The 25,132-nt window shown below is 39.2% G+C and overlaps 1 protein-coding gene across 1 annotated transcript in view; it reads left to right on the plus strand.

The window, feature by feature from the left end:
* Positions 1 to 491: 491 nt before the first annotated feature.
* Positions 492 to 25,132, plus strand: part of IPO8 (importin 8) — a 37,449-nt gene continuing 12,808 nt past the window's right edge. Inside the window, exons 1-15 of the mRNA XM_054167648.1 lie at positions 492 to 677; positions 8,580 to 8,661; positions 10,882 to 11,038; positions 12,560 to 12,718; positions 13,686 to 13,842; positions 14,825 to 14,914; positions 15,711 to 15,805; positions 16,383 to 16,467; positions 18,436 to 18,570; positions 19,393 to 19,492; positions 19,861 to 19,937; positions 21,214 to 21,330; positions 22,594 to 22,683; positions 23,353 to 23,518; positions 24,108 to 24,268. Of these exons, the coding sequence (XP_054023623.1) occupies positions 594 to 677; positions 8,580 to 8,661; positions 10,882 to 11,038; positions 12,560 to 12,718; positions 13,686 to 13,842; positions 14,825 to 14,914; positions 15,711 to 15,805; positions 16,383 to 16,467; positions 18,436 to 18,570; positions 19,393 to 19,492; positions 19,861 to 19,937; positions 21,214 to 21,330; positions 22,594 to 22,683; positions 23,353 to 23,518; positions 24,108 to 24,268 (1,755 nt within the window). The 5' untranslated portion in view covers positions 492 to 593. The remainder of the gene's footprint in view (positions 678 to 8,579; positions 8,662 to 10,881; positions 11,039 to 12,559; positions 12,719 to 13,685; positions 13,843 to 14,824; positions 14,915 to 15,710; positions 15,806 to 16,382; positions 16,468 to 18,435; positions 18,571 to 19,392; positions 19,493 to 19,860; positions 19,938 to 21,213; positions 21,331 to 22,593; positions 22,684 to 23,352; positions 23,519 to 24,107; positions 24,269 to 25,132) is intronic.

Raw genomic sequence — 25,132 nt, forward strand, 5'->3', positions numbered from 1 at the left:
CCCGAGCCCGCTCAGGACCAGGGTGCTGTGCCGCATGAGCCCGGCTTCCCCACCATGCCTGTCTGCAATCAGCCGAGTCTCCCGATTGCTGTCTCGGGCGATGGGGTACGCGGCAGGCGTCCCTGCATACAGATGCTGCAGCAGACATGCCAGAAGCGGCGCAGGCACCATGGCTATAGTGGCCTTCCCGCCCCGCGGCCGCGCGTTCCCCGAGGGGCGCGGCCAACCTCACAGCCCGCATTCCCTACAGTGATATGGCCGCCCTCATAGACGTACGGCCCGGAAACTGCTCCGTAACTCCGCGAACTGAGAGCCAGCCCAGCTGGCTATTATCCGTACAACAAGATGGCGGCCACCTCTCGCCGACCTCTGAACGAAGCCAGAAGGAGGCGCTGCGGCCGTAAAGCAGTGCATGTTTCCCGATACCCAGCTGTCGCAAACCGGTGAATGGCTCGGGAGAGGGTCCGGGGGGGGATGGGGGACACGAGCCTGTGATTGTGGCACGGGGGGGCGGCGGCGCTAGCGGCGGGGGTGGCTCCTCGTCCTCCTTCTGTCTCCGGGGAAGTGCTGCCTGCCGGCGAGAGAAGGCGAAGATGGATCCCAACAGGATCATCCAGGCTCTGAAGGGCACCATAGACCCCAAGCTGCGCATCGCAGCCGAGAACGAGCTCAATCAGGTGAGGGGGGCGGATGGTCCCGGCCGGGATCCGCCGGTGGCCTGCCCCGCCCCCGCCCCGCCGCGCCTCACCCCGGCCGCGGCGCGGTACGGGGCCGCCTGGCCGCGGCGGCAGGGGCGGGGGTCGGCGTGCGCCCCCAGGTCCGCGCTGGGGCGATGGAACCGGCTGTTCCACTCCGGAGCTAGGGGACCTGCGGCGGGGCCCCCCGCACCGCTACTCTCCCACGGCACGGGTTACACCGGAAAGCGGGGCCGGGCCGGGGATGGCGGCATCCCCTGACGGAGCTACTTCTTTCGTACTGGCTGTTGGCGGCCGTGCAGCCGCACCGCCGTTCCGGGCGCTCGGCCGCAGGGCTGGACAAGGGGAGGCCTCGCAGCGGGAGCCTGCCAAGACCCCCGGGGTCTGCCTCTGTGAGACCTGTCCGCTCTGGGACGGCGGGCGAGGCGCGCCGCCCCGGCGGGCCCTGGTTCGCGCCATAGGTGCGCGGCGGCTGGGCGGGGTCGCAGCCTTCACTCAATGCTGTCCTGAATGTTGTGACCCTGGGAGCAGGGTGCTGCATCTAGGTCTCGGCGTTGCCGTTTGGTGCAGGAAGGCAGGACGTCTCTGCTGGGATCTCTAGTTCACTCATACAGACGATAGTAGTGACTCTGTGGGCATTCGCGTCGTCCCATTCAGCAGCATGCCAAGTAAAACTCTCGAGAAGGGCTCACTGGTTTGTTAGGGATAGTATTTACCACAGCGTCCCACAGATAGTGTAGCGGCAGTATGCGCCAAGTCAAAACTGACCACAGTCAAGTCATTGGAAAGAAAAGAAAGTTGCCATGTGCAGCATTAATAAAGTTTTAACCTCTGTAATGTGATGGAATAGTTGATCAATTCTATTGGAGGGATAGGATTTTTCGATTGTGTTGGTGTGTTGACAAAATGATCAATGAGAATTTGCTGTCAGGAATTACTGTTGCTTCAGGATTACTCTTCCAGCTTAATTTTCTATTTAGGCAACTTAAAACTCCTTTTGAATTAGATCTAGCTAATCCTTGCTTTAGCAGTTGCCAAGTTCTTTTAGTAAATCAGTGGATTAAGAACCGGACATTGAGAACGCTCCTGGGGCATAGATAAAAATGCAAAACTTACTTTCATTATTTGGCACTCAAAAAATTGATCAGTACCTATTTTTATCCGTACTATTAAGGACTGAGAGAGAAATTAGAGGTATTGGTAGATGGAAATTAGAGGTATTGGCAGACGGTTGCACAGGACTCAAAACTACAATTACAAGCTGCTGCACGTTTGGCAGGCTCTGAACAAAGAGGCAGCTGTTGGCATTCCTGGGTCCTTCTGACCCTCCGATGTCATTTTAACACCACTAATAGGTACTTTGAAGCTCAGGGAAAAACTTGAAAGTATGTTAAGATTGAGATCTGTAAAATATTTTAAGTTCAAGTGATGGGTAATGCAGTTCTTATGAAAGACAGATTTTAGCTTGAACAGGTTAAGTCTATTTATTGAGAACAGATCGAGATATATTTTTTTTGTTTAAAACAGCTGACACTTTTCTAGTTTTACTATAGAGACTGGATCTTGAAATTAAGACAAACCTATTATGTAGGCTTCCTGTTACTAAATGAAGCATGATGTATCTCACTGAGATAAAGTACTGCTACAGTGCTGGGTTTGACCTGACTCTGGAGGAGTGGAAGAAAAGTGCTCCTGAGAATGTCACTTAGCGTGGGCCTTTGACATCTTGAAGCCTTTCAGTTCTTTTGAAGCAAGACTTCAAAACAACATTGTCTTACTTCTATGTATCTAGTGGTAGTGCTGACATGTTGTGTTCCTGCAAGTACTGGAATGCAGATGCTGGTCTTGTATTTACCTTGTTCCAGCAAAGGAGCCAATCCACCAACCAAACGGAAAACCCTCCAACAATACCACTTGAAGTGGTAGTGTAACACTTGGACAAGCAGAAGAGGGGTCACCTTTATTCTGTGCTGTAGTTGCAGTGCTGCAGTTCTTGGTGCTAATGGGTATTGAGGCAAAATTCTCACGTGTTAGCATGCCTGCAGTGTACAGTTCCTTTGAAGTTTGAATATAGCTAGTGACAGGAACTTCTCAAAGAGTTTAAATCCCACTAGTCCATCAATATAGCACTTCTCTGTAGACACCTCACTGCTTGTACCAATACAGAGTTCTTTAGAAGAATATCATAGTAGTCCTGACTCTGTAATTTGCTTACAGGGTAGAGCATGGGGCATGGAGTTGAAGTGAATGAAAGCTTGTCTACCTGTAAAAAATTCCAGCGTGTTTGAAAATTCCTTTTTCTCTTCTGTATATTTGTGCAGCTGTTTTAAAGATAGAGCTAAAAATTGGTGTCTACATTCTGGACTATCATCTAACTGTATTTAGAAATGGAATCAAGATTCCTGTTTTTTGGTTTTTCCATATTACATCGTGTGGAAGAGTGGAAGACTTTTAATGACATTTTTTCCACCCGCAGCTAGAAACAAGTGTTGGTTTCTAGCCTAAATTAATTTATGGTCCATTTATATCCATTTGTACCTATCTTACTTTTTAAGTAAAATAGGTTTCTTTCTGGCATAATTGTCAAAGGCTGATCTCGACTGGCCTATTTTCCTCACCTCAACAGGCTGCATTTCCCTTGCCTTATCATAAAACTGAATTGATGCAGTCTAATAATAGGGGAGCACAGCTCTTCTCTGCACTTGTTTCTCTTTGAATTAATCTGTCTTGTGCGATCTGGTCATTTGTGTTAGCAGCACTCCAAAAAGTCTTGTGCTCAATGCCACTAATACCTCATTGAATACATCCTAAAACTACAATTGTCTTCTTCATGTCTGACATTTACATGTGTCTGAGCACCTATTTCTTTTTGTACCTGTTTCCTTTTGTATTGTGGTTGCTCCACAATAAGAAACCTCCAGCTTTTAGGAGACATTCCTATTGTCCTTGAGTGCACAACCATGTACTTGGTCATCTTACTCCACTCCATTTTTGCTGGTGCAGTTCTAAAGATCATTCAGTTCTTTGTAGGATTTTTCTGACCTTTCTCCTTGGATGATGCATGCTACTTCAGAGTCATCAACAAGCTTCACTTCTGTCAGTGACCTGAACGCAAATGTAAGTGAGATTTGTCTGAAATGTGATTCTTGATAAAGCACTAATTTCCTGCCAGGTCAGTGATCTCTATCATGTAACTATTGTAATTTCACTTTTTTCCCATCCCCTTTATTTTCTTTTGTGTCCATTTTTTTCTCTGACCTCCCTTTTTTCCCCCCTCCGTCTCTATTACTTCATAATAGTGTGCCCTTCATGATCATGTGTATCAATCACAGGGTACTTATTAGAACAGTCAATTATCATGCCAAGAAAGATACTCAGTTTCTTTGCACCTTTCTTGGGTATCTGTTCTAGGCTGCTACTCTTGTTATGTCTGTCTCAGGGGCTTCAAGGACCTTTGCTGGTTGTATTTTTTTTTCCTTTCCCTTTTTTCCCCCAGTGGCTAAACATTGCTTTCACGTGCCAGTTCTTGGAGTCTTGTGGAATGTACTGTCTGATTATGTGAACATAGAAAAGTAATTATGATTCCAGTTGAGATAGGATTACCATACAATTTTTATGCATTAATCTTCACAACAGGCCAGTGGGTTTTGGCCTGTAACAAAGGAGAAAATAAGAACATATTTGCAGAAGTACAGCTGTTTTCTTAAATAGTGAGAAGTGTCAGAATTTGACTTTAATGGGAACTGAGTAGCAGATGCTGAAAGGAAAGAAAGAAATGTGGAAAGATTGCCCTAAAGCAGAAGAGTCCAGAATAAAGTTGAACTTCCTTCTGTATCTTCCACATATTTGTTGAGCTGTCATAGTAGGCAGGGTTCTTTAGGCCGCTCTGAAAGTGACAAACACCTCATATTACCTAGAAGAAGGAATGTCAGGTGTTTGTGTTGAAGAGAAACTTGATGAGGAAGTTGACTTCCATGATTAGAAGCTCTGTGGAGAGTGGAGTTTGTTTAAGATTGGATTTGGCAGCAGAACCCACAGGGGAAAGCAGCTCAGGTTTGCTGCTGGTGGAGCAGGTCTTGGCTTTGCTGGTGGGGAAAGCTCTAGTTTTCTCTATCCATTGTACTAGATTGTCTTCTTGTTCTGCAGGGGAAGAAGCAGCTTCAAGTGCTGTTCAGCACTGAGCCACTGTGATTGCCATCAGTGCAGTGGAAAGGTTACTGACAAATATGATTACAGAGCAGTTGTTTGCCCTGGGCTTTAAAAGTGACAGCAAGCAAGATAAAAGAGTAATGCTTACTGAAATGAGTTTAGTAGTGTATAGTGCATGATAACCTGGGAGCCACATCTAAATGTTAGGTGTGAAAAGTATTTAGTTCACTAGGCTCTGTTTAGGGAGGTTTTAATCTATTTCTCCTGCTTCTCTCTTTTTGCATTCTAGTCCTTTACTTGTGACTGTGTTCATCTTGCTGTTTTTCAGTGGCCCATCTGAGGCTTTCTTGTCTGTCATCTGTTCTATACCTAATGAAACAGAAGAGGAACTAGGCAAAAAAATGGTGTGTTCTTTTGAAGACTGGAGCTGTGATGCTGAGGCAAGGAAGAATAGATGTTAGGCCAAAGGTGAAAGCTGTACAGCTGCAGTGCACAGATCCTGAAAGAGTGGACACAGATGGAACAAGATGTGTGAGGACATAAGCATCTCTTTTCCATTGCTGTAACTTTACCCAGTTATATCTTACCAGTGCTGTATGCCTCTCCCAGAGTAGCTAGCCTTGCTAGCCTTGCACATTGCTGTATCCCATCCCCTTAATCCCCAATGGAAATTAAATGAGATACACTGTTTTTTAGTGTAAATACTCTGAACTGTGATTCATTCAAGTGTAGTTGGTATGTATTTTACACAGCTTTAAAATAATGTTTCTGTATAGTACTCAATGAAGGTCTATTTTTCAAAAGCTTTTACTTTCTCCTTTAAAATAAACATATGCCTCCCTCCATCAGCACCTCTGTAGAAAGTTTTACCAGATTGCAAGAGTGGGAATTCGAGGCAATGTAATTATTCACAAGCTGCACAAAGCAGCATGCTGTGTTACAGGAGTTGCATTGAAGGTCTTTTTCAGCCATCTGGTGCCTCCCCGCAGCTCCTGGGCATGGCTTTTCAAAATCAGCAGGTAGCTATCCATTCCTTCTGTGGGACTGATAATATTCCTGCTTTCCCTCTGTAAAAGTTCAGGTGCAGTGTTAATGATATAAATAACTCTCTTGCTGAACTCATCCAGCTCTGAGTTCTCTTCCTTGTTGCTTTCCATTTACAAAATTCACACCTGACAGCTGCTCTGCACCAGCTCATGTGGTATGTACAGCTTTATTTTCTGGTGTCCAGGAGCCTATTGTATGTTTTCCTGAGCAAAGGCAGGGAAAGGATACATCCTAAGATCAGAATTGGCATGATAACTGAACCAACAAGAATGTGCTGGTATAGGAAAAATGCTGCTGCATGCAGCTTTTTAAAAAGTCCTCTGTTCTAAAAATTGCAAGCAGCATGTGGTTTTCCTGACAGGGTTTGTTGCTGCACAAGTGAGCAGGATGGTATTTGGGCTTCACAAATACAACAGAATTGGTTGTCTTGTTTCTAAAATGGGCACACAGTCTCAGTTGATCTGTATGACATCCATGTTTCTGATAATGACTAGAAAACAAAGCTATATAAAATGTGAGTCACGGTAATGACAATAGTGCAGAGTAGAAGCTTGGATCTGTGTCCCTGTGATCTTCAGAGGTGTTAATATGGGAAATATTAAGAAACCCTCAGCAGTGTGCTGGTAGTGATGGGCCCCCTCTGAGACACGTTGTGTGTAATGTGTCTTTTGTCACTCCAGGCGCTCGCTGAAAGGGTTTGCTGCGCTGGCCAAATAACCGTATTTGTGTGTATCTTGGCAAAGCTTCAGGGGTAGCAGTTGTATGCCAGCACAAGTGGTACCAATAAAGCTTCCTGGAGTAGCAGTGGCTGTAATTCAGATTCAGTAAAATTTAATTTAGATTCAGTAAATGCTGTTTGCAGAGAGAAAGGGAAAGAATTTATACTTTTATCACCATGTCCACCCAAACTGTTGTACTGGTGGGATTGCTGCAAGAAAACAACAGCAAGGCAGACCCACAGAAGGTTACTTTCTTAATCAATGTGTTTATAGTAGTAAAAGTTGTGGTAGATGGAGTTTGAGAACAGCATATTGGCGCTGTTTAGAGGAGAAAGGATGATTAGAGTTCATGCACGTTTTTGGTTTTCTGTGCTGCTGGGATTCTTTGTGCTTTCCTGTCTTGCTGGGAGCTGGAGGGTGCAGTCTGCTGCAGCCCTCATCATAACCCACCCACTTCATACAGATTCTGTTCAGTAGTGACTGAAGGGCAAGCTTTGGACCCCAGGATATTTGATTTAAAGATTGTTTTTAGAATCCAGTACACTTCAACCAATTCAGCGTGTCTGTAGATAAATGAAGTTCTGTTGCTGTCTGTTACAGCTTTTGCTTTATTTGGAGCATTTGTTTTGGATAATTAAAGTTTGTAGAGGAAGGGATTGCAGAAGAGTATGCTTTTGATTCGACACTGCTGTTTTTATCTGAGATCTCAGATTACTGTATAAACATCAAATGAGTCTCTGAGCAGTGTAGGTTAGAGTTACGCTATCATTATAATGAGTAAAATGAGGGCCAGAAAGTTAAGTGATTTGGTAAAACTACTGAATCATAGATTTGTGATGCAGCTGTTAGATTTAGACATCATGAAAGCAATGTAATGTTACCTTGTTATGGAATTGTTAGATCCGGGTACTAGGTGCATGAGGTGCAGAATGTGCCTCCTGTTTCGTAGCTTTTGAATGAGGCAAAGTTTACAGGAAGTTGTAGTATACTCACACTTAAGGCACAGCTCTGGAAACAACCACGAAACTGCCAGGCATAATCTAGTTGAAAAGAAATACTATAAAAGGTGAAATAAAGCTTCTGCCATCCAGCCCCAAGAAACATCTCTCTTTGAACACATGGGTATAAGTGATGAAAGATCTGACTACTCGAGTTGCCAAGGCATAGCAGTAACTGCACCATGCTGAATCAACAATTCTTCAGATTGGAGGACCCCTGTTGAATGACAGCAGTGTAACTATCAAATTTTCACGTCTTTTAAATCTGGCATGCTTTGCTCAGAAGTTCAGCGAGTCTTCTTTTCCTCTTTGAAATAGTTTGGCTGCATGGCTGATGCAGTGTTTGAAAAGTTCCAAGGAAGGCTGTGTGTTGTGAAGGGGTTCTGTCTCTATACTTGATTTTAATGAAAAATGGTTATTCCAGTGTGCTGCTCCAGGTTTTGTTTTTCTGTTAAGATGCTCTATACATACACTTAATTAAAAGAAAGCTGTATAATATATGGCTAATGCAGATGCTGTTTATGCTTGAAAACAATTTTAAGTGGTTTTCTTATTCTCTTGGAAATTCAGTATTGCTCTTATACCACAATCTATTTTGCCAATAAACAGTATGTATTGATGAAGCATATCCATACCTATTTGATTTATGAAGTTAAATATTTCAAGGGCAAATCTATAGTGCTTCTCATTATGCATCCTCAGAATTATTTAAATAGTCATTATCACTAATCTTTACCAGAGAGCTTGGACACATTACTTATTCAATCCATGTACCATTATATGCTGAGCTTTTACAAGTAATTTAGGTTGCTGCAGATATGGGTAAATCCAAGTGCTAAAACCCTTCATACTTCATGAGGAGAATCAGTAACACTGCCACATCTTTAGTTTGTATTTCTTACTCAGCTTTTGGTAATACAGTCTTCTTTAACCATAGTGATTTTCTAACTGTGTTTTTTTCTGTATTTCAGTCCTATAAGATCATCAATTTTGCTCCAAGTCTACTGCAAATCATAGTATCAGATCAAGTTGAATTTCCAGTGCGTCAAGCAGGTGAGATAAATCCTTTGTTTCGTTTTCTTTCAGTAGAGAGGTAGTGCTTGAGTTGTTTCAACAGAGTATCAATGTAGGTAAGTTCCTGCTTGTGCTGAACATGGAAATGAAAAAGACCTTTGCTGTTCCTTTCTTTCACGAGGGTCAGATAAAACTGTGTATAGGGCAGAGTCATGCTTTAGCTTCTCTGTCTTTGTAGTGATCCCTACTTGGCTTCCTGTGATACTGATTTGAAAAGAAAGAGTATGATTTCTGCTCAAAACTGAGTGTGCAGGGACACTTAGGTATTCTTTCTCCTGGTGGTAAAGAAATAGTGATGCCAAGACAGATAAGACTTAAAAATAGAGTGGATCCCATTTGAATGCACATTTCTTTATTAGAATCCTATTCCTTGGAAAATTGGAAGTTTCTGGAAAATTAAAATAAAATCACATTTCCCTTGGTCAAGGGTAGCCACATGTACTTAGTATCTAAGACATCTACTCACAAAAATAGATAGGAAGGAAGGTTGCATCACTGCTAATTAACAAATGTATAGTCTGAGCATATCTAGAAAGATTGCCCACCTCTGTGTGAGCTCAGGTACGTTGATGCATTTAACTTCAGGGTACACATTTGTATAAGATCTGATTCTAAATCCTCATACTCTGTTTTAACTACTCCTATATGATATTTTTGACACCTACAGAAAATACTCTATTTTTTTTTTTCCAAGTACTGTTTCATTCACAGCTCTGTTTTTGTCCTATGGAACAGCACTGTTGGATTTATTTTACAAATCCTATTAATCCCCTGAGTGCATAGGGGCATGCTGACATGCTGTTTGTCATGCTAGCATTTATTTTTTCCAAAGATAATCCCAATTTCGAATGGCGTTGTTAAACCATTCAGCAGTAAAATTTGATGCTTTATCTGGACTCCATAAGGTCACTTTTAAAAATCAATTTCTCATTTCAGGAAAACAATAAAAAAAACAACACCAAAACAACAAACCAAGCATATAGAACATAATTTTCAAAACTTTTTGTTTATTTTTCATTTTTAATGGAGTAGGGATATAAAATAGAATAGCACATTTCAATGACATTTGTAAGTCAACACATTTCCCTGGGAATATTTTAAAACACAAGAATTTATCACAGAATCACTGAACGTTAAGGGCTGGAAGGGACTTCAAAAGATAATCTAGTCCAATCCCTCAGTCAGAGCAGGATCACCCATACCAGCACACAGGAAGCACCCCAGTGGGTTTTGAATGTAACAGGAAGATCTACGGACAAAGTAAATTAAAGTCTTTGGCTGATATGTCTGGACCTGTTTCTTGTCTGAATATTCTGGTACATCATAGACAAAAAACCCTGTTTTTCCTCTTGCTCCTATAAAGTATTTTGCAAACTACTTGCAATTTGTCATCACCAAGACGAATTATTGTACCCAGGGATATCTTATTTATAATTTAAAACCCTAGCTAGTGTTCAACCAAAATAGTGCAGGGATAAGAGTTAATTATGAACATTCCTTTAATGTCTTACACCGTATTTCCTGTGTTTCCTAAAGAATGCCTACAGGCATTTTAGTACTGAGGCATAAATGCTGCTTTATTTGCAGTTGAAGATTAACTTTATTTTTCATGGGTTTTCATGTGAGACAGCAAGCAACAATTCTAAGGGATTATGGGAAATCCTAATAGTGAGATAAAGCTTAGAGAATTCACAACAAACATTTCTGTCTGAATAGCAGGTAGGCCACATGCCAGTTTCATACTGGGCATTTCCCCAAGCTGAGTGTCCCATCTGTGTGTGCAATGATTTGTTTACCCAAGCCTTCCAAACTTGAGTTGCTAAGCGTGAGTAGCTGTTTTAGGGATGAGTAAAAATGCAGATAAGTAGATTTTTGTTTTGTCTTTTTTGGAACAGTGCGATATTATGGCCATATGGAAAACTGCTATAATAAAGCACATACCCAAATAGATGCTGACTGAAATACTGTCCTGTTCTGTTTAGAACCAGATAATTGAGCCTAGTTCTGTGTAGAATCCCTAAAAAATTGGTTTTCTTACTCAGTTTTTCTTAGTGCCCATAATTGTTAAGAATTTGTGCAGTGGTTTTCAGTCATCTTTTCTACTCTCTGTTCTACTTTCATCTGTACTGCATGCTGAGCAGAGAGTACCGTGGTGCTGAGTTAGAATTAAATTATGATTTCTCCAATGTTTATATGCAGCTGCCATTTACCTGAAGAACATGGTGACACAGTACTGGCCAGACCGGGAACCACCTCCTGGAGAAGCAGTATTCCCATTCAACATTCATGAAAATGATCGTCAGCAGATCCGTGATAACATTGTAGAAGGAATAATTCGTTCTCCTGACTTAGTGAGGTACCTTACACTACGTGGAAAGGTTTCTGTAGCTCAACCTTTCACCAGACCTGCCAGTCTGGATGTAGTTAGTGTAAAAATCTCAGTTTCTTGGGAGATGAAGCAAGTACTTGTTTTGAAAATATAATTGTAATTGGTTTTAATATATTTATGTGCACTTGGTTTTCAGAAATACAGTAGCTCAGCTAAGAGCCCTGTGATGTGGCTTATCCTCTTACGTTGTTGTTTAAAGTGTCTTACAACACTTGCTGTAGTGACAGCCTGTCTGTTTGGCTAACTTGGAGCAGATAGTATAGAGGGCTGTCTGCAATACAGAATTAACCGTTCAAAGAACTATTGCCCAAAATCTGTTTTGTTTTTTTCTAGTAGCTCTTTTCTCAATTCTTTTGCCATTTTTTTAATATGAAATCCCATTATTTCAATGTGTATGAACATTCCTGGATCTAAGAATGAAGAAATGCTAGTTGGTGTTTATTTTATTTTATTTAATTCCACCCCCACTCCCCCCTCCCCCCGGAACAATAGTTAAAATTCACTGATGTGCTGCAACCTGTGATTGTTCACCATTCTAATTAAAGTGAGGCTGATATGATGGGATTATGCTGTAGTGTATAGATATTTTTCTTTGAAAATTATGAACTCCAATGTCTTTAGGGAGAAGATAAGTTTGTGCAGTGCTAAAAGGATCAGTAGGTAGAGGGCCACTTACTCAGCTACTATGTAATAGTGGCTGCTTATGTAATGGGCTGCAAGGGGATACCCAAGGAAAACTATCAAAGAGCCAACATTTTCTGTAGACTTCATTTATTTGTTACTGAATATTGGAATATTTAGTTAGAGCTTCTTACTCAGTGCCACTCAACCTTTTTAATCGCACCTCACTTTAATCAATGAACCGTCCTGTCTTGCCTCACCATTGTGAGCGGCATCTAAAAGCGTGTGGAATGAGAGGAGTGGTAAGGTGGCTTTACTTGTTTGGCTCTGCCATATGCTTCAGAGATTGAGAAAGTGCTATTCTAGAAGATTCCAGGAAAGCTGTAGTTTCTTGAGCACCTGCTGGCTTGAGTCATCACACTGGCCAATATTGTTTAATAAAAATGGACTGATTTGTACTTCTGTTGTTGCTTTCATCCTCATAAGGGTGTGGAAGTATAAACATTCATTTTTAAAGTACAAAGCTAGCTGGTTTCATGAACAGTTGTTTTCAGAAACTGCCTGATGGACACGAAGAGGGAAGAGGAAGGAAGAAAAGTAGCGAAAATGTTCTGAGATTCATTTCTTCTTTAAAGTTAAATCCACTAGGATTTTTTTGCATTGTTTTCCTCTGCCATTTCCCAGAACTCTTTCAGTGCTGATGAAGTATGCATGATGTAATATGTATATTACGTATATACATATATTACATGTATATTCATATTACATATGTTTGTAATAAACCAAGATTTGGGATTTATCCTTTAATATTAAGCATGATGCTGACCTTCTTTAACTGCAGTGAATTTCTTTTTCTTCCTGCCATAGAGCCCAGCTGACAATGTGCCTCCGTGCTATCATTAAACACGACTTTCCTGGCCATTGGACAGCCGTGGTAGACAAGATAGGCTACTACTTGCAGTCTCAGAACAGTGGGAGTTGGCTTGGGAGCCTCCTGTGCCTGTATCAGCTGGTGAAGACTTACGAGTAAGTTGATGTCCATCAGTAGTTAAGGAATCAGTATATTTCGCCTCAGCTGATCAGTAAGAATGACATTCTTAAGAGCACTGGCAGTTCTACAAGGAATCCAGATAGAAAATTTGGATTAAGAATTGACATATGCTTCCTTTCCTGCAAATAAATGCAAACTGTCAATCATCTTTATAGCTTCAGTGAATTGAAAGCAGAGATGCCAGCAATAATCTGTGTGAAATTACTGACATTTTTAATGAGGCTTTGTACTTTTGATCTGATTTAATTAATCTATGAAACGTTTCTTAAATGTTTGTAAATTCTTTTGTTTGAAGATTCCCCAAATGCTGCAATGATCTACTTTTACTTCATGAATACCCTAATGTCATTGTCATGTACTCCCATTGCATATTGTTGACTGCACCATCCTTCTGATAGTCTAAATCCAGAAAACACAAATTAGGAAAAGTGTAACATTAAAAAAATACACAACAAAACCAACCCTGTTGTTAGGAACATATGTATAAGCCCCACAAAAGAAATGTAAATGGAGAAAGGGAAAATATATTCCAAACAAAGGAACTTTGTTTCCCTTTCAATGGTTGTTCATACCTATTTGTTCAGCACCCAACTTGGGTTTGGTATTGGTACAAACATCAGACAAATTCATGTCTCTGCTCCTGTGACATGACAATTCAGTAGTAAAGAACATTAGCTCTTCCACTAGCTGCATTTATATAAGGTAACATTTGTATTTATATAAGGTAACATTTGTTGGGTTTAATTTTTTTTTCTGTATAGGTTAGATTTGCACAAATTGTTGAGATGGGGGCTAAAGGAAGGGGAAGTGAATGAGTGAGTGCTTGGTATTAATTTATTTTTGTATTTTTTTGGGGGTACAAAAATGAAATTACTGGTGGGGAATAAGCATTTGACTCTCCAGTGGGTAGATCCTTGACCAGCGTTTTTGTTTCCTTTACAGGTACAAAAAAGCAGAGGAGCGAGATCCTCTTATAGCAGCAATGCAAATATTTTTGCCTCGGATTCAGCAGCAAATGATCCAGCTTCTGCCTGATAACTCCCATTACTCTGTTCTGCTTCAGAAACAGATCTTAAAAATCTTCTATGCTCTTGTTCAGGTTGGCATCTGTGTAGAGGAAAACCCAAACTTGCTTTGCTGGGCACAGTGGTCTCCTTCAGTACACTTGTGGGTGTGAAAAGTCATGTACAATAAGCAACTTCTATAAAAATATGATCTTTATAGAATTTTCTACTTAAATACTGGTCACATGATCCCCCAGGTTAAATTTTGTATGAACCCAGGTACTCCAGCTTCCTGGAGGAATGTTCCTATTTTTCTAAAGTCACCTTCTATAAATTGTATGGTTCTCTGAACCATGCTGGTCGGTCTCTGGAAGTGTCAGCAATGAATATTGTAGTGTAACTGTGAAATAGTTCACTTGAATAGGTGACATTTCTCATCTTCTGAAGATCTGGCAGAAATTACTTATTGAGGCACATGCATTTTACAGAGATGCTTTACAGGGATGAGTTCAGTGAGAAAGTACTTTTAGAGAATAAGAAACAAAACAAGATCATCGGTAAGGGGCAGCCTGAAAAGTCTTACTGGGGCTTAAAAAAGCTAAACCAGTTTGTTATCAGATAGGGGGAGGGTTACAAAATCTTCAGATCTTATTGAAACATAAAATAGCTTTGTTGAATACTGTCACTTTTCTTTGAATTTTGTAGAGAAGTAAGATTAGCAAGGATAGTAATTAGTAGAATGTTGCAGTAAAATGCTATTGGTTTACCCAAACTCTGTAGTATAGGCAGTGCTGTGGTCACTAAAAGCTGAATGGGTTTTTGTGAAAAAGAGGAAGAAACAAAAAGAGATAGCAAGCTCTCAGACCAAAGAACTTTCCTAAAATGTTGTCTCTTCAGGAATTCCTCTGTAAATTGTACCAAGAAGGATGCAATTAGAGTAGTATTGGTATCTAACCTAATTAGTTACATTTCTACTTAAAATTTCATCTTCTTCAGAATGTGATTACTGTGGAAATATATTCTACCTTTTCCAGAGAAAATCGGTGTTTCATGACTGGTATTTTTTCCTTCTTTCAGTATGCATTACCGCTCCAGTTGGTGAATAACCAGACTATGACTCAGTGGATGGAGATCTTCCGTACTATCATTGATAGAAATGTCCCTCCAGTAAGTTCTAGTTTTGTGAAGACCTCTGGTACTTACTTGGGGTTTGGCACTGGAGGAACAGTCAGCATGAAGATTGTATTAGTATTATTTTTTAAAGGTGAAATCTGTTTAAGATTCTTAGCCTTGAAATAAGTGGTATTTGAGACAGAAATGCAGGAAGGCCACATAAGCTGTCAGAATTTCATTGTCAGAGGTAGTGACACCGTGTATGCTCCTATTTGGGGTGTTTTGGAAGGTTGCAAATACCTAACCAGATCGTCTCAAACAGGAACCAAAAGCTCATCACAAACCCTTAATTTGCCTCAATTCCTCCTCTTCTTTTATCCACCTTTCTTATTTCTTAAAGAACAAAAGAAAAGTAGTCACTAAATTCTTGTTTGAGTGTGTTCAACATTAACTGGCATTTCCCATGTTTTTTAGAAGTTATTTCACAACCTTAACATTCTTTTAAGAGCTTTTGCATTAGTATGTGGTTAAGGTGCATATATTTGGAAGTATTAGTACCATGCTTATTTTTTAAGCCAGAGAGCACAACACTTGTAGTATTCAAGTATGTGTCAAAGTTTCTGTCTCTTAAATATGCATAATTTGGAAAATTAAAGTACATTGTGTAAGTATGGCCCATGCCCAGTTATATTGTGTAATTAAGATAGTTGAAAGTTTCTGAATGTTGTATAGCAGTTAAGAGAACCAAAGCTTTAGTCAACGCTGTGCATTTGTATTAGTTCACACAGCAGAGAACGTTTAAAGTCTGCTGAATACTCAGCTAATTTGAATTAACTTTATTTATTTATAGGAGACTTTGCAAATTGATGAAGATGATAGACCAGAGCTGGTGTGGTGGAAATGCAAGAAGTGGGCATTGCATATTGTAGCTCGTCTATTTGAACGGTAACAAGCTACCAAATGGATTAAACTAAACTTGAGTTACAAACCTGTAACACTGTCTGAGGTGCAGTTAGACAAGGCAGTTCAACAGCTTGTAGTCACCAAAGTGGTATTCCTGCTGCTGTCCTCTGCCTTGCACTGGCACAGCCACTGGTCTAAGCTCTTACTGATATAATTTGACTCTTTAAGATGGCTAGAAACTAGCCACAGAGGAAAAGGAATTTTTTTTTTCTTAATTTAATTTTATTTTATTTTTACTGCATCAAGCTACAAGTGCTTAAATTCTCAACTATAAAGGTAGGGGAAGATTTGAAAAGAAATCTATAAACGTAGAAGTTTTAGAGCTGGTGACAATAAGGTGGCCGTATTTATTTGACTATAGCATTGTACCTTGTAGTTTTAAGGCAAGGAAAGGGAAGTGGGATGTTATATGGGAAATGATTTAAAAGTAGCCTGTGTGAAAGGATTCCTTTGAGGATGGAAGGCTATTCAGGGTCCTTTGTTCTTAGAAAGTACTGTGTTCTCCTGACACAGCAGACTTCTCACTATATAAATATCTCTGTCCTCTTCTTTTTTTAAGATATGGAAGCCCTGGAAATGTAACTAAGGAATACTTTGAATTCTCAGCCTTTTTTTTAAAAACCTATGCTGTGGGCATACAACAGGTAAGTACAATTAATTTCTTCCTGAATTAGCTAATTTTGCCTGAACAGATGTATTACTTCTCAACAGTGTGCATATATTTAAGTTCATTCATTAAACAAAACCAAAGTCAGGCAGTTTTTCCTTTTACTGATTGATTTCTTCTGGTCTCAGTGCCAGTATGGGCTTCCAGACTTCTAGCATCTCCCTGATTTGGTGGAATGGCTATAGCAATTGGGTGCTTTAAAGTCCTGAGAGTGCTGGGTTCCAGGCTCTGATTTTTTGGCACAGTTCCTTTTGTTTCTCATTCATCCTGCTATATTCTGGGTGACTAGAAGCAGTAGTTTTCACACTTTGGGCTCAGCTAAAGTTCTTGGAAACCCAGACTTTTGGATTGCCTATTTCAAACAGAAGAAGCCAGGGGAATGCAGTACATATGTTTGTGATTCTAGGCCCTTTGGCCTGTAAACCTTTATAGACACCTAGGAATGCTGTTTTTCAAGTGTTTGGATAATGCATATTTCCAGAATATGTGGCTGCTCAGCACGCTGCTGGATGAATAATCCTGCCGTGGCATCTGCAGGCTTTTTACAGTTAAAAATTTCATTGTTTTTGATGCAGGGTGCCAGGCTGTTGTCACTTCAAGTCAGATTTAAATTAGCTTTCAAAATACAAGGATTGTCTGCAAAACAGAATTAGTTTTCATCATCCAATTCAATAACAGAATAGTTAATCAGTATGTTAATTCTGTATAAGTATGTAAATGTTATGAACTGAGGAAAGAAATGGTTGTGGAAGGCTATACACATTAAATGAAAAGGGAAACAATCGAATTTATACTCTGAACATCTTACAATGGTTTCACTCCTGGTTGAAAAAAATAGACTCCCATAGGCAGTTGTCATTTGGAATACTTGCAAGTTTGTCTGGTAAGAGATTAGCCTATGCAGTGGAGGGAGCAGTTTAGCTTTCAAGATGAATGGACTGGACAGTCTGCACATTTCTTCCGTTTCTGGCTCTTAAATGCTGATTTGTCACATTTCCTTGCATGGTTAGCAAGAATTCTGTTGTGAATACCTTCTTAAGCCTTAATTACTTATTCATCAGTTGTTAAGTGCTGACGTCATGCTAGGGTCTGTATGAGATACAGACTCCTGCTGAAGGAATGTATTGTATAAAGGACTTAAAATCAGACTTAGTACTCCTAATGAAGAAGGTACGCTCAAAATAAGATGTATTGCAGTGTTTTGAAGGATTATGAAGCAAAATTTTCCTTCTGAAAAAGCTTGACTCAGTATTTTGTTACACATCACCCTTGATTTTTGTTGTTATTCATGTACGTGGCAATTGTTTATGCTAATTAACACTTAATAGTTCATCTGCCATTGGTACAGCAGTAGATTTTTCTTAGTAGAGCAAGCCCATATATTTTGGAAGCTGTGTGTGGTAAGAGTTTGTGACAGTATGTTACATGATACGATCTGATGGTTACAACAGGTAACTGAAGTTAAGGATTTTACATCTCTTCTGAGCCCACTAACCTATTTTTCTTTTCTAGATCAGTATTTCTATTCTTGCCACTGTTCTTGCAAAGTCATATTTTCCTTTTCTTTTTTTCCCCTGTCCTTAAAAAATGAACGTGGACACCACTAACAGATTTAGAAACCAAGCAATTTGAAAAGTCACTGTGCCTTTTTCCTCATGTATTCCAAGTTTTTTTGAGGCTTGGATAAACTGTCAACTTGTGAATATTGAAGTATGCCTTTGGTTTACAATCACAAGTGATCACACGGAGGGGCTAATAGTAAAGGTAGATTATATACATAAATGCTTACAGGATTAGATCCTTAATGTTTAAAGGATTTCTATTTTTTGAGCAAAGGCATTACAGTGATTACTAACACCAGAACTTCTGCTGTAAAATGAAATAATCTGTCCATGTACATTCACTGAAGTCTTCTTTTAAAGATACCCATTTATCATTTCTTTAGGTCCTCTTAAGAATTTTAGACCAATACAGGCAAAAAGACTATGTTGCGCCCCGTGTTCTTCAGCAAACGTTAAATTACCTGAACCAAGGGGTTATTCACTCTGTAACATGGAAGCAAATGAAGCCACATATACAGGTCAGTGCATAAACCGTAGTCATAAATACTGTATGTCATCAGAGTGAGTAAAAAAAACCCCCAAGCCCCCCAGAAAATCCCCCAGCTTCGCAGTTCTAAGGGAAGTTTCATCAGTGTTTCATGCAGCAATTGATCTGGGCAAAAATAGCATTTCCATACAAATGTGGTTGGTTTGTTTTGGTTAATACCAAAATACCAATTTATTTTTTGCAGATCCTGTTAATTCAAATATTTTGCTCCATAACTTTGTTACTTTTAAGTCTGCCAGACAGTTATAATATTCTGGCTTTTATTGGTGCTCAGAATTGTCTACAGATTTGGAGATTCATAATTGTACTGCAAAGAAAGCATGAACTATAAGGAAATTAACTCTGTTTTAAGGACATGTTTTGTAAGTGAACTAAAAACAAGTGAAAAGTGATTTTCATGCCTTTAGGTTTTTTGTATTGTAAGGTCCCCTGTTGTAGGTAGTTAATTCCATGACTGTTAAGAGGAAAGACGCCAAAGTACATTCTCATGTTAAGTCTTGAACTGGTGATTTCCTTCTGCAGAGTGCGACTTTCTGCTGTACACAGACTATGTCCTGAAGTATATTTTGTACATGGTACTGTATAAAGGTAGATTATACAATTATGGCAGTCTGTTACAAAAGGAAAATACGTATATTGTAGGGTTTTCCATTAGCCAAAATAAAAGAGTGCTGGTTAAAAGAGCTGTTGCTCTTCAAAAAGTAGGTCTAGTAAATTAGTGCATAATGGAGGGAAGCTGTACTGGAATTTGATATTCTGTGTACTTATATGTATTTGACTTCTCCAATATTAGAGTATAACAGAAGAAGTGATATTCTCTTTAATGTGCTACAAAGATGAGGATGAAGAGCTCTGGCAAGAGGATCCCTATGAATATATACGCATGAAATTTGGTAAATGTTTTTGTTTATCATTTATTTTTCGCTTTCATCATAACTGTACACTTTAGCCCCAATTAACAGTATGGCCACTGTAATGTCTCTGTCTTCACCAGTGTCCTGTGTAATAGGAAGAATGCATTCCTAATAAAGGGAGTGATGACTGGTCAGTAGATTGGGACAGCAAGAAGTAAATGCTTTTGCAGATGATGTGACATAAAGCCTTGGTCTGACTTGACTGTGAAGTGAGGACAACCCTGTCAGTAGTTTTAAAGTTACATATTTGCCTTGATTTTATGATATTCCCCCAAACAGGATGGTTTATGAAAATGTTGATCATTACATAATTCAGAAAAGGAATTTTTTTATTTTTAATTTGTTAGATGTATTTGAGGATTATGCATCCACTACAACAGCAGCACAGAATCTTCTTTATACTGCTGCAAAGAAGAGAAAAGAGGTATGGAATGGAACCAGTGGACTTTAATTATTTGAAATTTCCTTCATAATGTCATTTTCCCTTCAATTTGAAGATACTACAGGATGCTGGTCTTGAGAAATCTACTTGTTAATACATAGTCAAATGCTTTCCTGGATGAGTGCTACCAGTTCTGGGAGAATTAAAATATGTGTGTATGTATATGTAAATAAATAGATAAATAAGCGCGTGCCTCTTGCAGCTTCAAAATTAGCATGTTGGACATGAACTAAGATGGAATAAATGTGTTGGTATTTTCCCAAATTAACAATCAGCCTCTGTCACAGCTGTTCTGAGCTTCCTAAACTGTATTTTGAACATAATACTTAGTAATTTTCACTGATTCTATTTGAAATTCTGTTGACAAGTGAAATTAGCAAGAAAGAAACCAATTTCATACAGTGGCTCTTGAAATGAGGACATGACTTTTCTGCAGATATTTCTATGCTTGCAGTGATCTGTACAAAAGTACCTAGGTAAGCCCTGGAAAGCATGCTGGTTTGCCAAAACTACAGACTTTTTTTCTGAGTACCATTTTAACATCCAGAAAACAGAGAATTCTATTTCCAGATGGGTTTTCAGAGAAGAGTATAGTATTTATGTCAGGTGGAATAGCCTATGACCTTTCTTCTTCACATCAAAACAGTCCTTGGCCACTGACTTTCTTAATTTTGTAGTTTATACTGAGACTGTCAAAATATCATAATATCTAAAATGCACATAATGGCTGTGGGAACGATGTGAAACAACTGGTTTTGCCAAGAAACCTCTCTCAGTATAGTCAGCTTCAGAGGTTAGTGCCAAAATAAATAGATTAAAATAAGCTTACGAGGTTTTAGTCCCAGTTATTCTTGAAGATGTATATGTTCATACATGTATGTACACACGTGTGTATATTTATATATGTGTGACACAAGCCAAAAGAGAAGGTAAAGGAGGAAAAACGGGTAAGGTATTTACTGAGCCTCTTCCTTTTCATCACCTTCATTTGTTTACCTCAAAACAACAACAAAAGTACAATATTTACTATTACCAATGTGAAATTTCAGGGACATTAATTTAATTTTTACAAATGTGGCTAAAATGTTGATGAAGGAACCTTCTAAATTCTAACTATGGAAACATGCTACACCTGGTACCTCCCAGTTGCTTTGCCAAGACAGATTTTCTACTTTAAAATGTCACATAATTTTTTTAACTTACACAATGTTACTGAAATGATTTGACAAAAGGACATTGTGTTATCTGTTTTGCATAGGTATTACCAAAAATGATGGCATACTGTTTCCAGATTCTGACAGAGCCAAACATTGATCCAAGGAAAAAAGATGGAGCTTTGCATGTTATAGGTTCCCTAGCAGATATTTTACTGAGGGTAAGTGGGTAAAGAAATGAAAAAGGTTTGTAATTCTTACTATCAACTGCCATTCCCAATAAAAAAGTAGTCTTAGTTTATGAAGTATGGCTAGCCCTCAGGCACATTTAGAAAGTCTGCAGAGAGACTACACCATGCAACAAGAATCTGAGGGTCTGTTTCTTTAAAAATATTAACATTCTTTCCTGGTTTGTATTCCCATTTTATACACATATTCTATTTCTCAAAAAAAGTTCGCTATGGAGCAGTCTCTTGGTTCTCTGTGCTTTCTGGCTGTGAGCTGACTTTAGATAAAGATTGTAAGGAGTTTATGGCCACAATGACCCTGCCTTGGCCACCTGGCTCTTCACAGCAGCTCCAGTTTAACTCATCAAACCTGGCCTGTGTACACAAAGGAAAAATCTTTTCTTTGTGTTTTTCCTCTGCTCAGTTCTGTATCTACCTCTCTGAGGGTTGGGGAATCATACTGAGATTGTGTCCATTGGTGAAGTGGGATTACCTAGGGTACATTTTATATTAAATGCCCCCTTTCACCCTCTTCCTGTGGTAGCTACTGAGTTATTCTTTTAGATGGTGACAAGGTTGGGGCCATAAATCTTTTCTAGTATCTAGGTACTAGGAAAGTTCCAAGTCTACAAGCTGTTGGTCCTGGCTTCCCATGAATGTCTTGTGATTTGCTAAGGTGAAATGAAGGATAATTTTTAAAATCAAACATCCTGCTCCAGCTAAGGAGATTTCTATCATGAAGGAATTACCTTGGGCCATTGGTAAACATGCAAAAAGGATGTGAGTTATTGTGGTAGTGTGTAAAATGATTTGTTTTGATGCTTATAGTAACAGTAGGTCTTGTGAAACGCAGGCCTGTTTCATACTTAGATTTATTTTCAGGTATGTATGTACTCCTTTGTAGGATGAATGAAATCAGTAGGTTATTGAGCCTAATTAATGGTTTTTGAAAAATCAGCTGAAATCAATTGCCTTACAAAAAATTTATAAAAATTCCAGTTTACAGTAGTGTGATGAGTAATGCAGAGTTGACTGTTATGTGTACAGCTCATTCACTTACCTGGCTTTGAACTTGCTGTGCTTATGAGGTTTGTTCAATTCAATGTGCATGATCCAGATCTCTCTTGTGAGAGAACACCTTTATTACATGGACAAGTTGTAGTATTTCCTGTGATCAATAGATGAAACTGATGACTGGCCAGAATGAAGTATGTAAAATGAATGGTCTCCAAAAGTAATTTTTATTTACACCAACAGAAGAGTGTCTTCAAGGATCAAATGGAGCTGATGTTACAGAATCACGTATTTCCACTGTTCATGTCCAACTTGGGTTACCTCAGAGCTAGAGTAAGTTCATTACGTAACTCCTTTTCAGTGTTTGCTATGATTCTTTCCTTTGGAGTTTGATTTCATTCTGAATGCTAATGAAAGAAATAAAGTACAAACATAGTAAAATTTCAAATAATGACCTGAGGCAGTGATTTTTTCAGCATTTTCAGTTAAATGACTTGATGGAAAGCCTTGTGTCATATTATTGTTCACTTTGATCAAAATGGAGATTTTGAGCAGTGGCTGTGGCCCTTATGTGAGCATTTTTTTGTTTGTTAGCATATCTCAGTAGCTAGAGTGATTGGATGGCTGTGAAGAATAGGAAGACTTTCCCCAGAGTAAATGATGTCAGGCTGAATGTAGCTTGAAGAAAACCCCTGAGTGCCCATATCAGTCAAACCCAAACAATTAATCTTCTTTAATTTCTGTTCTGATATATTTTTCCCACAAAAAGACCAAAATGATGAATGCCAATTATGTGCATGCTGAATTTATTGGAATTTGGGAAAGGAAAAGGAAGAACTGTAGTGCAAAAAGTATTTTGCATTTACTGTATGAATATACCATTATTAAAATTAAAAAGCAATAGATGCAAACAGAGAAACAGTTACTATTAGTACCAAATTGGTTTTAAAGAATGTTAAAAATTGCAATAGTCCCTGACTTAGTTTTCTTTTCATTGTGCAGTCCTGCTGGGTACTTCATTCATTCAGTGCTTTGAAATTTCACAATGAGCTAAACTTGAAGAATGCAGTAGAGTTGGCAAAGAAGAGCCTGATAGAGGATAAGGAAATGCCTGTCAAAGTAGAAGCAGCCATAGCTCTTCAGACATTAATATGCAACCAAGAGCAAGGTATGCTACAATGATTCCTCAGTTGTATACACTGGATTTTATGGGCTATTTTTTGGGATGAGGAGGTTGGTGCAGATTTATCTAAACATTTCTACCATATAAAGACATAGATTTCAGCACGTTTATTTAGCTGGCTTCACTTGCTCATTAATTCCTGCCTATGGCCCAGAATTCTGACTTCAAGTTTTTATGGCAAGTTGCTGCACAAAATGAGCAAGAACCAGCATATTTCTTATAATAAGTAAATAGCACCTGTCTTTATTTTTCTTCAGTGAAGTGAAACACTGTGTATAATTTAAGAACAAATGCTGCCTATGTGTGAGGGTGTGTATTCCCCAAATAGTAGGTCTTTGTTGCAGGTGGCATTTCAGTAATGAGCGTAGTAAATGTACAGTTTCTTTACTTTTCTTACTAGTTATGGGCTGTAAAAGTGCCTTGGATAAGTTTTATTGCTGTTTTTATTTTAATCAGTAAAATTATTTTGTTCAAGAGTAATCACTTACCTAGTACTTCTGAAATACTGTGTGTTTGTGTATCAACAAATATAGTTGATATAGTTGATTTCACCTGGTTTCAATTGCTTTTTTAGCCAAGGAGTATGTGAAGCCTTATGTAAGGCCAGTTATGCAAGAGCTCTTGCATATTGTTAGAGAGACAGAAAATGATGATCTTACTAATGTAATCCAGAAGATGATCTGTGAGTACAGCCAGGAAGTAGCTACTATCGCCGTTGACATGACTCAACACCTGGTAAGAGACAATAGTAAAATAACAGTCCAGTTAGAAACACATGCCTAGTTTGGTAAACATTTAATGAGCTTTGTTTGAAGTGCACATTGTTTAAAGTAATCTTTATAAAGATTCAACCACATTATTTAGATTTTTTTTTTGTATGAAGCATCTTTAAAACTTACATTTTTTTTCAAAGATACTGAATTTTGTCACTGGTTTGAATGAGCCAAGCTCTAACTGTTTTAGTATTTTCATAGCATCATAGAATCAATAAGGTTGGAAAAGACCTCAAAGATCATCAAGTCCAACCTGTCACCCAAGACCTCATGACTATTAAACCATGGCACCAAGTGCCAAATCCAGTCCCCTCTTGAACACCTCCAGGGATGGTGACTCCACCACCTCCCTGGGCAGCCCATTCCAACGGCTAACAACTCTCTCTGTGAAGAACTTTCTCCTCACCTTGAGCCTAAACTTCCCCTGGCACAGTTTGAGACTGTGTCCTCATGTTCTGGTGCTGATTGCCTGGGAGAAGAGACCAACCTACTCCTGGCTACAACCACCCTTCAGGTAGTTGTAGAGAGCAATAAGGTCTCCCCTGAGCCTCCTCTTCTCCAGGCTAAGCAACCCCAGTTCCCTCAGCCTCTCCTCACAGGGCTTGTGTTCAAGGCCTCTCCCCAGCCTCGTTGCCCTTTTACACAGTGAGACTTCTCAGAGAAAGATTTTTATATTTTTTTGTGTCCCCCTTTCCAAAGAGAAGAACATGTTTTTCAATACTGACAGCTCTTACAGGTAAGACATTGCTGCTGTTGTACTAGCCGTCTTGGTTTAACACATTAGAAATGGGAGTTTGCTCTTGAATGTCAAATTGAATGTTTTTTT

Source organism: Dryobates pubescens, chromosome 15 (assembly GCF_014839835.1).
Source record: "Dryobates pubescens isolate bDryPub1 chromosome 15, bDryPub1.pri, whole genome shotgun sequence".
In the NCBI taxonomy this organism is placed as follows: Eukaryota; Metazoa; Chordata; class Aves; order Piciformes; family Picidae; genus Dryobates; species Dryobates pubescens.